The 13645-nt window shown below is 30.9% G+C and overlaps 1 protein-coding gene across 2 annotated transcripts in view; it reads right to left on the reverse strand.

Moving 5' to 3' along the window:
* LOC129807478 (scavenger receptor class B member 1) overlaps nt 1-4742 on the reverse strand; it is a 31344-nt gene extending 26602 nt beyond the window's left edge. The window contains exon 1 of one of the 2 annotated variants that reach the window (XM_055856771.1): nt 4436-4742. In XM_055856771.1, coding sequence (XP_055712746.1) covers nt 4436-4451 — 16 coding nt within the window. In that variant the 5' untranslated portion in view covers nt 4452-4742. Of the gene's footprint in view, nt 1-128; nt 950-4435 lie in introns of those variants that run through there. The other variant, XM_055856770.1, reaches the window with a different exon arrangement.
* Nucleotides 4743-13645: the final 8903 nt, after the last annotated feature.

The raw sequence follows: 13645 nt of genomic DNA on the forward strand, positions 1-13645 counted from the left end.
TTATACAACTTCACGAAGAGAGTGCGAGATTAAATAATTTCTAACCACTTTCACGGAGCACATATGACATTTTTAAAGTGAGATGTCTCGAAACAGAAGGAGCAAAGGAGAATGATTGTTGATCTTACTTTTTGGCCATCGAGCTCGTTCTCCATCCTTTCTTTTGTAAAAGAACGAATCGAGAATGGAGAATCCCTGAAGAGCTTGAGTATCAGCCAGACTTTTTCGTCTTTCACTCTTTCTCTGATTGAATTCTGGTCCATTGGATAGTCCTGTGCTCACAGCACTGTATCTCCTACGCCAGAATCTCAGAAATTCCCGCATTTTATTTTATTTGTTTTCTTTTTATTTTTTTTTTTTAATATTATAATTCCACTATCACTAGTACACCCTGATTTTCTGCAATATATATCACAAAACTTTTCTGCTTTCCAGGAAATTATATTTAACAATAAAGATCACAGATCACTATTTTAAAAACAAAAAGATAAAATTCCTGGATATCACACTTAAAGAATGGTAACTTTCTTGAAGAAAAGTCTCTCTATGTGATAAGTTTCGCTAAGAAAAATCTCGCACTGTAAATAATTGTGGATATTTTGGGATAAAGTTCTTCGGAGGATCGCGAGCGTGCGAACGGTTGCGATTTTCAAACATGAATGAAATGGGGAATGTATGATGTTTAAGTATATTCCCCAGGTGCAATGCAAAAGCCACCGTATGATCGTCATCGCGGCTAAAAGCTGCTCATGGAAACTTTCAGCTGACTGTGGATTCCCCCCCTCGATCGTGCTCCAATATCTATAGAGTACCCATACGATCGCAGCTTTTCCTCCGGACTCTTCGTCACAATATTAAATCTGAGAATGTGTGGTGAATCATATAATCGACAGGTGGGGAACATAGTGTCCCCTCAACTTTAAGAAAATCAAGATGCAATTGAGGAAAGAAAAAAATCACATTTTTTTTGAAAAGATCACATTTTCATGTCTTCCTCTAGATGCGGTATGGCGTTTATTGAAATTCCAATACTATATATTCACGATTGATTTCATCTCTATATCTTCTCTATAAATAAACTCTCAGCATTTGAGTCAATAAGCCGATTGAACACCGTACACACAGAGATTGTGATAAGGAGTGGAAATATTTCTTTTTTTGAAGTTCAATGTCAGTTTATATTGTGGGCTCGATCGATGCGTGTGCAAGATCGGTAATCGAATGACGTGGAACCATTATGATCGCATGGGAAATCTGTCCACACAGGATAGATTGCAGGGAAAATATGAGTAATTGATAATATGACACGGACAACAAGGAATTACTTTATGGGCGTAGCACTTGTTGATCACACATATGGTTGGTTCTTATGATCAACTGTGGGAATTTCCAATCTAGAATCAATTTTCCTATAGTCTATTCTCAGAGACACTTTAGTAGAATCAGCGTCACAAATCCTACGATCTTTTCCCACATCCCTAGGCATGCGATTAGCAATAAAATAAAAATTTTCCATTGGATCGTGTATGATCCTCCTGTTCTTGCAAATCTCCCGTACAGATCATTTTCACCGCAAAATTGTGAGAAAGACTGTTCACGTTTTAATAGCTAAATTCGTCATTTTGCTGAGTAATGGAACAATAGTGAAAAGCCCGCCTAAAATTCACACGTATGGAAATTTTATCAGATACTGCGAAGAAAAGCATTTTATTGCACTTCTATTGAAGATATGCGTGATTTTCGCAACAAATTGGCACATTGTGGTTCCACTCTGAATATAAAACTGTTATATTTTTCGTGACTTTTTAAATTTAATTTTTGGTCATTTCTTATGAGGCCAGTAAAAGACTTTCTTAACATTTTATTCATCATGTTATATAAATTTTTGATGCTCAACTAAGTTCAGTGTACTTTTGTTGTTTTGAATACAAAATTTCCAAATTTAAAAATATATTTTTCTAATAATAACATTGAAATAGAACACCAGCATAGGACAATTTTTCGTATAAAAGTAATTAAGTGAGTAGCTATTAAATTACTCATATAAATAATAAAGAATGTTGAATAAAGTCATAATATTAATTATAGTTGACTGAATTGCGGTATTAACAATTTTAATATTTTGTGACTGCGAATTATCTCCAATAGGGGGAAGTGGGGCACTTTTGAATTAGGGCACAGTTTTAGGGTTTTCTTCTATTTTTAAACAGAACTGAACCCTACAATAATAGTTTAACAAAACAATTGTGAAGCTAAATTGCATTATGATAAGCGTCACTTTCATTTAAAAAGAGGTGGCAAAGCATTCCTGGCTTTGCAAAGTGCTCGAACTCGTGTCTTAGATGCTATACCTCAAAAGTAGTTTCGCAATATTTATTGCTTTCCGGTTCACAACCGATTTGAACTGATTTATAAATTTCTCAAAACATTCCACAAAATAGCTTAAAATTTATACAATTGTGATTTCCTGATAAAAATTAGTTATCGGTTATGAATCGGTTCATTACCGTTTCAGAACTTATTGGAACGAGTTCAGTTTTGTCAGAAATTCCAAGACCTTTCCAACGACCTCATACATTATCTCATTCGCTTGACAAATGTGCTCTCTAGAGCTTTTTTTTTACTTTTGTCCTTGAAAAATCGTTATTATGAATGATTAAACAGTATTATCGTGCATGGTCTGCCTGGGTAATCCCTAAAACATGTTCGAAAATAAAAAAAGATCGCACGACGTGTTTTCGAGCAAACCCAAAACGCAAAGGTGTCCCAATTCAAAAGTGGGCCACTTCCCCCTAGATGAGATTATTGAAAAGACATTTAATATAAAATCAATGTTATAAAGTTATTTTATAGAGGAAACTTAAAAATTTAATCGAAAAATAAATGTTTTGTTTTTCAAGTTAGATTTTGATATAACACAGTTAGACTTTGATATAAAAATTCCTGATAATTTTCTGTGTTAGCGTAGAACTCTCAAAATTTAATTGATCCTTTTTACTTTTATTTACTTAGGTTTAAACAACTTTAATAAAGAATTATTTAGCAGCAATAAATCAATCGACATTTCTTTAGAATGTTATTATAGGCAAAATTACAAATGTCGATGATTCCAATAAGCCATAAGCTAAACTTTTTACCTTAAAATTTTTCGCGAAAAAAGTTCATTTGATATTCGAAAAAAATTCGAAAAATCATGAATTTATGTAAATATTTTAGTTCATCGAGCATAATTCAAATTTTATGTTATCATAGGGGTTTTATATAGGTAAGAATATAGAAGTTTAGGGTGTTTTAGAGTCAATAATCTATAATACAATGTAATATCAACGAAAATTCTTAACAGAATTCCTCAATCTTTTTGTTTAACATTGTAATGTGATATTAAATTATAAGGAAAACCAACCTTCATGACCTTTGAAGTTATATAAGTTTCCGTGCTATAGGTAGATTACCAATAATTCTTTATATAGAATAATTTTTCTCATGCTCTTACATATTCATTAACAATTTAAAATGAATGATTGAATAATATTGGAAATCAATTTGTATTTTTTTCTACTTAATTTTGGCGCATCATAAACATGATTAGAATTTTTCACATGCGTATACATTGAAATTGATAAACAAAATCTTTGACTTTAGCAAAAAGAAAAAAAAAACGGTAAAAAATATGTTTTCTTGTTTTCTTTTTGAGAATATGTCAATAAACCACAAAAGTTGTTGCAATTTTGGAACGGATGAAGATCGCGTGCTCATAAATATAAGTCTGATGGATTGACAATGTCTTTAGGTAGTCTAATAAAATTACGATTCAATTGCCATTTAACACTGAAAGAAACGCGAGTTTTCTTGGCTGAGTGGAAATAAAATTTATACAGCAATTGAAGATTAAAATTTCGACATTTTCACTATAATATTTTTTTTTCAAATGTAAAACTAGTCAATCACTTGTGCGTACACTCGACATTCATAGTAAATAAGATCGATGCAATAATATAGCAAACGTATGATCTTATCAGTGAAGGTCGTTGATGCGTGAAAAAAAGAGGAAAATCCAAACAACTTCTTGGCGTGCAATTGTTTGTAGGTCAAACACTCCCGATCTTGTTTAATTTATCTAACTTATAATTTCCACTCTCACCATCTCTTTCATTTTTTCCATGACGCTTTATATTGCAATTTGTATATGACTTAGATTAAAAGATAAAATCTTATTACATTTCAGTCATGATTTCAATCAGATATTTGCTGTCATGGGGTGAATGTAAAGTGTTTTAAATACTTCATAATTTATATGAAATGCCAAAATTTCGGCACCCTAAAATGCCATGTAATTTGTAATCACTTTATTTGAAACATTATACTTTACACTGCCCGGAGGTATAGTTCACAATCAATTATAAAAAAAAATGGTACAAATCGAACTTATACTTACGAGTGAAATTAATCATGATTTCGGAAAGAAAAATAAAAAGTAGAAGCAGAAAAAAATCACTAATGTAGGTCGTGGATAGAAATTATTAAAATAATGATAAATTACTAAAATTCACTACACTTTTGTCAAAAATTACTTAACAATGTCACTAGTTCAGTGTTTTCATGACAAATAACACGACTGATGATACTCTCAAATACTCAAAGTTCTGTTTTCAATTTTTCGTGTGATTATCATTTGTTATACAATTTATTAAAAGACGTGCGATCTGTTATTCTTGGAGTTGTATCACCAACTGATAAGAAAACGATTGACACTATCATTGAGAAGTGGATTAGTAGTTCACAGAAAGAAATTTGTTCACAATTTAGAATTAGAATTACAAAAAAAAAATCAACACTTGAAACATTTGCAAGCTGTGCTGAATGATTGCTCTTCGTTGCCTCTCAAAGTTTAACTATTTTTTAAGCTAAAGTATCGGCTTTCTTTGGTGAGTATTTTTCTTTTGGATGATAAGATTAGAAAATTTGTGTGACTGAAGCATTCTCACTCCATTTCTCATCAAAGTAATAATATTTCTATGATTGGTAGACTTAAATGACAACATTTATAAGAATGTGTTTTTATTTGTAAGCGGTAGTTGTGATTAGAAAAACATTAATCTCATGTGTATTAATTCAATATTAAGTGATCACGTTATTAATATGTCGTCCTAAACGTGATTCTTCCGGTTCATCAATTTACGCCATTATCGCTAAATATCGCTAAATAACACATCAAATTTCTAGATCTTGTCCTAATGAAGCATTTATATATTTAGCTCCATTCCCGCATTTCACCCATTTCTCTTATTTTTTTTTGTACTTCGCCGCATTCACTAAAATCAAAACATTTTTTTCGTAACAAAAACATTCTTATCTCTGTTTTTTTTCTGCTTAAAATGATTAGACCTTTCATCATATTATTTTAGGTTTGATTTAAAACGCATAAAAATACGCACTTTCAGGAAATACAATAGGTAATAAATTCAAAATTCATAGTGACTCCTTCCTTAAAGATAAGCTTTATCGTTTGAGTGTGACTCTATGATAACACTCAAGTACACCCCCTAATTTCCAATGTCATTGTCATATCAAAACTCAAGCCATTATCACCAAATTTTAGATTAAGAATTATAATGATTTTATTTATTGCAGATGATTTCAATAGCCAAAGAGAATGTTTCTAACATAACCGGTGATTATTTGTGTATATAGATTATGAGAAAAATAACAGACTTCAATAAAACATGGAGGAAACACGCATAGAGCTTTTTCGAATCACACACTAAAAGAGTGACAAGATGAGCGCAAGTTTGAAAGTTAATGAAAGAATTTGAAAGTTCTCTATATATTGATAATGCCCTTATACTTCTTAAATTTGTTCTTTTACAGAGACAGAGAAGCTAATTTGAACGTTAAAACACAAAGAGATTAATTAGCTGAGATTCTTTACAATCTCAGCTTTTGTGGTCCTAGGTGAAATCCGACCCCGTCAGATCGGGCCCAAATTTTGGATTTGCACATTTTGACACTCATAGATCACGAATATCGTATGCGCTAAAAATCGATTTTCGTGGACGTACGTCCCGGCCCGTCCGTCGTATAACCACTTCTGGAGAGAGAACGGAAAGAGATATCGAGAAGTGGTTTTCGGCAAGGGTAAAATGTCGATATGTGGCTAGAAGTAGGTGATGTCAGATCCACCCCCCCTCACCACCTTTCCGCCATTTTGGAATACCCCCAAATTTTTTTCAATAACTCAGCCCCTATGGCATGGATCGATCTCAAATTTTAGTATGTTATGGCTGGGCCTAAGAGCTTTCGATCGATACCAAACATAACTCCCTCCGACCCGCCTGACCCGAGCTAGAGGGGGTCAAAAATTCAATTTTCAAATGGTGGTATCTCCGCTTCTAATTATCGAATTTGGAAAAATTTGGTGTTTTGGAAAGCCCTCGTGGAGTACTACAACCTTTGTGACACCGCAATTTCATCCGATTAAATCGAAGGATCGATTAATCGAAAAATCGATTTTCGACATTTTCTATTAATTGATCTCGTATATTTCGAAAACTAGACGATGCTTTTTCTTTAAATTTTAATATGTTGTAGCTGAGATCGAGACCGTTCCAGCGGTGGGTCGTAGTTCACCCTCGATGTTCCCTGACCCGAGCTATAACCAAAAATGTCTTGCCCGGACTGCATTTTCTGCGTTTATGAAAGGATTTAGATGAAATTTTAGCATAATTGTATCTGAGAGCAAGATCTTTGTGATGATAATCCCATCATTCTCTAACCCAATCCACTGTACCTCTACCCTTACTATATCCATATGGACCGGACTCTATCTCCAATTTTTATTTACCGATTTAAAAAAAAAAAACTTCTTTCTTTTGTTGGCCTTCTTCACTCAGACTATTTAAAACAGAAAATGACCAGTGATAAGCCCAGATAAGCTTATGGTACCTGAGATTCTTTACAGGTGACCTCGAAATGCGTGCAATTCGGGGTGCTTGCAACTCGGAAGGAATACGTGTAAATTCGATTGTGAGTTGAATTTTGGGGGTAAAGAATCGCGTCGAGCCAATTTTATTCATTTCGACCGACAGAAACACTTTACTCGACGCGATTTTTTACCCCCAAAATTCAATTCACAATCGAATTTTCACGCATTCCGAGTTGCAAGCACCCCGAATTGCACGCATTTCGAGGTCACCTGTAAAGAATCTCAGTTTCTCGTGAGTTAGAGTATTTTGCAAATGTGGTACGCTTTGCTATCTCTTTATAATCCTTTTATTATTTTTATTATTTGAAAGAAAATATTGTACGTATATAACAATTTAATTTATTCACAATTTACTTTAAGATCAAGGATTAAAATAAATGTGAGAATTATAAGAAAAATTAAGCAAGAAATGTGCAGATAAACTTCATAGAATTATAAACGGAAATTCTGACAGCAATATTCTAGATATGTTGTGAATTAATATTAAGTAAAATTCTTTAGGATATGTACTGTTTAATTTCACAATTGTAGTGTCAGAAATTAATAGTTGCGACATAATTAAAATAACATAAAACATAAAACATAAAACATAAAACATAAAACATAAAACATAAAACATAAAACATAAAACATAAAACATAAAACATAAAACATAAAACATAAAACATAAAACATAAAACATAAAACATAAAACATAAAACATAAAACATAAAACATAAAACATAAAACATAAAACATAAAACATAAAACATAAAACATAAAACATAAAACATAAAACATAAAACATAAAACATAAAACATAAAACATAAAACATAAAACATAAAACATAAAACATAAAACATAAAACATAAAACATAAAACATAAAACATAAAACATAAAACATAAAACATAAAACATAAAACATAAAACATAAAACATAAAACATAAAACATAAAACATAAAACATAAAACATAAAACATAAAACATAAAACATAAAACATAAAACATAAAACATAAAACATAAAACATAAAACATAAAACATAAAACATAAAACATAAACGATTTGTTTTAGTTTTTTTAGAGTTTTTTCTAGTTTCTTTTTCCTCTTTTCATTTTTATATATTTTCTTCTAATCAACTTGTACAATTTTCTATCTTTTGTTTATAGAGCCTGAAGAAGATTTTAAATAAATCGAAACGCGTCGCTAGCTAAAAGTTGCTATATAAAAAATTTTTTGACTGCTTTTCCGATTACCACACATATAAAACATAAAACATAAAACAGATTTGATTTGATTCAACCGTATTTGATTTTTTATTTACTGACCAAATTTGACTTTTTACCGATCAAATTTAATTTTTACTGATTTTTTTTAATTTTTTACTGACCAAAGAGATTTTGCTCTTAACATCTAGTCTGAAGACGACTTCACATTCAATTAATGCACTAGAACTTTAATCTTTTATCAAGTCAATATTTTTTTTTTATTTTAAGGTTTTAAATAAATGATAAAAAATGATCTACTTTGTTGACAAGTGTTTACTTCATGCAAATAAATGTAATGTGTGATTAATTGGGGAAACGTTCCAAAACGTGATCATAATTAATCTCATCATAACCCTTGGCTTTTAATACGTTTTCTCAATGAAATTGTCTTTTGTCATCGTAAGCTTTTTTATCACCACACTACAAGATCTTTAATTTATCATGTGATTTCATGACTTAATTTCCCAATCATTAAATGCATAATGTCGTGCGACTCTACAAAAAAGGCCATGACAAAAAAAACTTGAAATTGAATTATCTTTATTTTCAAGACATGGTTTTTTTTTGGTACACCCAGGTGGTCGAATTGACTGGGCTATAAATGAATAACAAATCAATTTGGCACAATATTGTTCACATAAAGATGATCAAAATGCAATAAATGATCAGAGAGTCTGGGCACAAAGTTAATAAATATTGCAATATTCCAATACAGCAGTCAGATAAGGCGTTATAATTTCGGGTGAAGAAAAAATTTACAGGATTATCCTCCGATTTTATTTCACGCTCATTAAACCGCTTTTATTATGTGATTTCTGTCATTTTATTGGTGATTAGTGGAAATTGTCGATCATCAAATTTTTACAACATGTAAAACCTCAAATAAATTTGGACCTAAGAGGCAAATCATTGCAAACACGATATTTCTTTCAAAAGGCCGAAAAGTAAATGTCCTTTGTTGCGGTCTTATTCAAATAAGAGTTTTCAATTGTTAGGCGTTGTGGTGAAAATTGCGATAAAATCACAATTAAATGAAACTTGGGCTTTTTTTTAAATATACATGTCTTGCACATCAGCATTGTGCTTGTTAGCCCCTCGAGTGACCCACAATGGTGTGAAACCACAGAGTCATTAAGAAGGTGAAATGACATCCGACTCTTTTTGAATTATCAACAAAAGATTATCTAATAATTTTTTTGCTATTATTTAGTCTTTACTTTAAATTGTGAAAATCACCTCTTTTCAAATCTCTCTTCCATATTTTAACACAAAGCGTCAAACAAGTTGAATTTACGTTATGAAACGCTTATAATATTTTTTTCTCTCCAATAAATGAATTTCTGTCTGCAATAGAAGAGAGTATCGGCGTATTGAACACAAATAACTATTGTTAATTACAGGGATATTGAAAAGTAAGTAGAAAACTATGTCTTCAATGAAGAAAATTTAAGTGTAAAAAATATGCATTTTAAGTATCTTGCAATAGGTTGAAAGATATTTGCAGGATCATGACAAAATGATTATATCATTGCCAAAAGTTTGTATGCATAGGGGAAACTGGGGCACCACCAAACACGGGGTACCACCAAACAGTAATTTTTATTTCTAAACTGCTTGGACTATCTCGACCATTCCTTCAGTGGACAAGCATCCCTATAGTGCCTATAAATTCCTATCGGTCTTATCCTCTGATATCCAATATCCGATTAAAAAATCGCAGTGTTTGGTGGTACCCCGTGTTTGGTGGTGCCCCAGTTTCCCCTATTGCTGATATTTTTCTATAGTTCTAATTTTTTTCCAATTCAAAAACCTAAAAATTCCTGAAAAATATGTACATTTAAAAACTATAACTAATTTTAATAGGATCAATTGTTTTTCCAAAAAAGGAAAAAACCGTTAAGAAATCATTTGTGTTAAAAAAAAGCTTTATTTGGTTACAGCTGTAAAACATAGGTAGGAGGAAATTTCTTATTTCTTGGCACTGTTATGATCTCAGTTTAAACGATTTAAACTGTTTAAATTTCTTCTCAAACTGTTAGATTTAAATATTATGCTTTGCTTTTATTAAATTCCTAAAATTAATAATCATGTTTTAAATTTAAATGAATAGATGAAACTTCGAGACAAATGGCTTATTCATAAAAAAAACTTACTGAATGGCATGTCTTTGAACTCGTATTCAATTTTATATGAGTATAATTACAATGATATATTTCCCACATTTTTCACAATGTTTTGGGTAACTTTCTTGAATAATGAAGCAGCTTTAACATTTTGGAAAAATTTAAATAAATTAAATAGATCTTATACAAATTGGAACTGAAATTGAGTGAATTCTTTTGGAGAGTATTGCAAATGCTAAAAATATTAATGACGCTTTAAATCATGAGTTGTTTGATGAAAGAAAAAAAAATTGCGAATAATTCTGAAAATTAATGGTGACATCAAAATTAAATTATTTAAAGATTTATCTAAGTTTCTTTTCCTTAAAATGACAAATAAGTTTTGGTCTGTGATCATTTAAAATACTTAGACAATATGTTTTATTTGTTAATGGAACTTATTTTTAGAGTTTAGAGAAAGTTTTTAGTAAGTTTTTTTTTTCAATTAATTTCTTTTGTTCTTCTTGTATAACCATCACTAATTGAACTAAAAAAATAAGAAAATAAGTTTCTTTTTAACCTCTATGGGTGTCTGGTATCCAATTTTAAAATAATTTAATTTTATATTTTATCTTTTTATCTGTACGAATAACTATAAAATTTACAATTCGACACTAGTTCTCACTATTTATACAAGTTACTAATATCTGTACAAATCTAAATAAATACTGTTTCACACTTATTAAATACTAATAAGTTGTAATAAAATGAGGTTACTATAATAAATATTTAGTTAGACAAATAGTTTTTGAGTCAGTATAAATTTCGAAATGAGTAATAATTTTTTTTTGTCATAAAAGTGAAATTAATAAAACACGATTCTAAGTTAAAATTTTTGATTTTCCTTTTACCATAAATATTTTATTAATTTATAGCCTCACAGATTTATGATATCCTTTTTAATCATTAAATGATTAAATTATACCAAATGCACTAAAAATACTATTGTATTTATAAAAGTGATACAATGTATACAAACTAAATATATTGATAAATTTTCTCAGCGATATAAACTGAAAACAGTTTAATTTAACTTCTTCGGAAGAAAGCTTTACTTATGTTGTATATAGGTGAAGGTGCGGCAGTATCGGGCTTCCTTGTCACTGTACAACTGAAAATCAACTGAAATTTTAGAGAGTCAAAAATCAAATTTGTCCAGTATTTAATTTAAATTTTTAAAAGTAATAAAACAATCATACAAGTTTTGGATAATGGAAAATAAAGAGTTTATTTTACTTACGATTTTGTCTTAAACAATTATATAAATTAGACCCTTTTTATAAAGATTCATTTTTTTATTGACTCAATTTTTTTATTTTACTATCCAACTTTAATCTTTTATTGACTAAGTTTATTTTTTACTGCTCATTTGCTTTTTTGCCAAGTTTTATTTTTAAGACTCATGTGCCAAACGCCGGTGCTAGCTAAAATCCTGAAAGTAAAAATTCCGTAAACCAAAATCTCGAACGAAAAATTCCGAAAAGTCAAAATCCCGAATGGGTCTAAATCCCGTAAGGCGAAATCCCAAACGAATAGACTTCCCGAACGAATCAACAAAATCCCGAAAAGCCAAAATCCTGAAAAACCGAAAGTTCGAACGAAAAAAAACCGAAAAGTCTATATCCCGCAGAGACAGAATTCCGAATGGATTGATGAACGCCCCGAAAGCTGGAATACCGAGAGGATAGATTTCTGGAATGGGTCAAAATACATAAAAAGCCAAAATTCCAAAAAGCCCAAATCCTGAAAGACAAAATCTTGAACGGTAAAATCCCCACAACGTTGAAATCCCGATAAGCCAAAATCCAGAATGATCAAAATACGGAAAGGGACGAAATTATACGGAGGATAATGTGCAGAATAATTTTCCACAGCACAGAAAATTTCCCTTTGCCTCCAACAAACTCGGGTGCACTCGTGAGAGTTGCTTTGACATTTTAAAGAATTTGGAATTTTGCCTTTACGCTTTACGGGATTTTGGCTTTTAGGATTTAGGTTTTCGGGATTTTGCGTTTCCAAGATTATGGCTTTTCGGGATTTTGACTCTTCGGGATTTTGGCTTTTGGGATTTTGGCTTTTGCGATTGTGGTCTTTTCGGGATTTTGGCGTTCGAGATTTCGACTTTCGGGATTTTAATCGGGACCCACCAAACATTTATGTACTATATTTAAACTAACTAATTTTAGATAGTTTCTCTTGAATATTGACTATTTTGAATCTGTCCAAAATGTGATAGAGGACTTGCATATTTTAAACTGCGCCTTTCTCTTTTTTTTTTCAAACAAAGCAATAATAACTTGTGCCTGCACATTTGTTTAGACAATGAATTTTCAAAAATCCTCAATATTCCCTTTTTTTTATAAGCAATTAAAACGAGTTTTCAGTGTAGGGTTTTATTGTAAAACTCAAAAATTCTATATATAACATACACTTGAGAAACTTAATAATTTTCTAAAATCCAAAATTGTTATTAGCATTGTGGACCCGAAATCTTATTGAAAGGTGTGTTTAGTAATGAAATAAATGGCAAATCTATGTTCTCTAAAGCGATTGTTAAATAGACTTAATAAGAATAATATCAGATAGAGCAAATCAATCATCTGTATTTGTAGATCATTGAAGGTAAAAAATACAAAATCTATAAGGTAAATTTGCGATGATTGTTAAACACTAGTGGTATAATTATTTTGCTCTTATGAGGCACATCCTTGAAGAAAAAAAAGAGTTTGAAAGGAAAAGCCTCGAATGTGTGAAGAAAAAACTGATTTTAGTCACTTTGATGAAAGAAAGAGTCTTGGAAAGAGTCAATGAACCTCAATATCTTTCATAACATTCCTCCATATAAGCAATTGACATACAATGCCTTTGATTGATATCTCAATAATCATTGCAATATTTTCGGCGGCTATGGGACTTGAGTGGTGTTGAAGAGCATCTTTTTTTCCATCTCGTTGAGCACCTGAGAGAAGAGGTATATATTTAGCGTTCAAAATAGTTTCTAATCGGTACCGTGTTTGAAAACGTCTCATACAGAAATTTTCAAAGTCAAAATTTATTTGCCAAAAAGTAACTCTCACATATATAATATCGAGTTTAGTGGAACTTCCCAAACTCGCAAAGAGGGAAACTCAATCATTGTGCAATAGACAAATGCTACATGACATTAATTATAAATACACAAAATCTCACCAACAATGTAGGGGAGACCGGGGTACCTATAGCCAGGGGTAAAAGTAGACAGTGGATTTTTCT

The sequence above is a fragment of the Phlebotomus papatasi genome, chromosome 3 (assembly GCF_024763615.1).
Source record: "Phlebotomus papatasi isolate M1 chromosome 3, Ppap_2.1, whole genome shotgun sequence".
Classification (NCBI taxonomy): Eukaryota; Metazoa; Arthropoda; class Insecta; order Diptera; family Psychodidae; genus Phlebotomus; species Phlebotomus papatasi.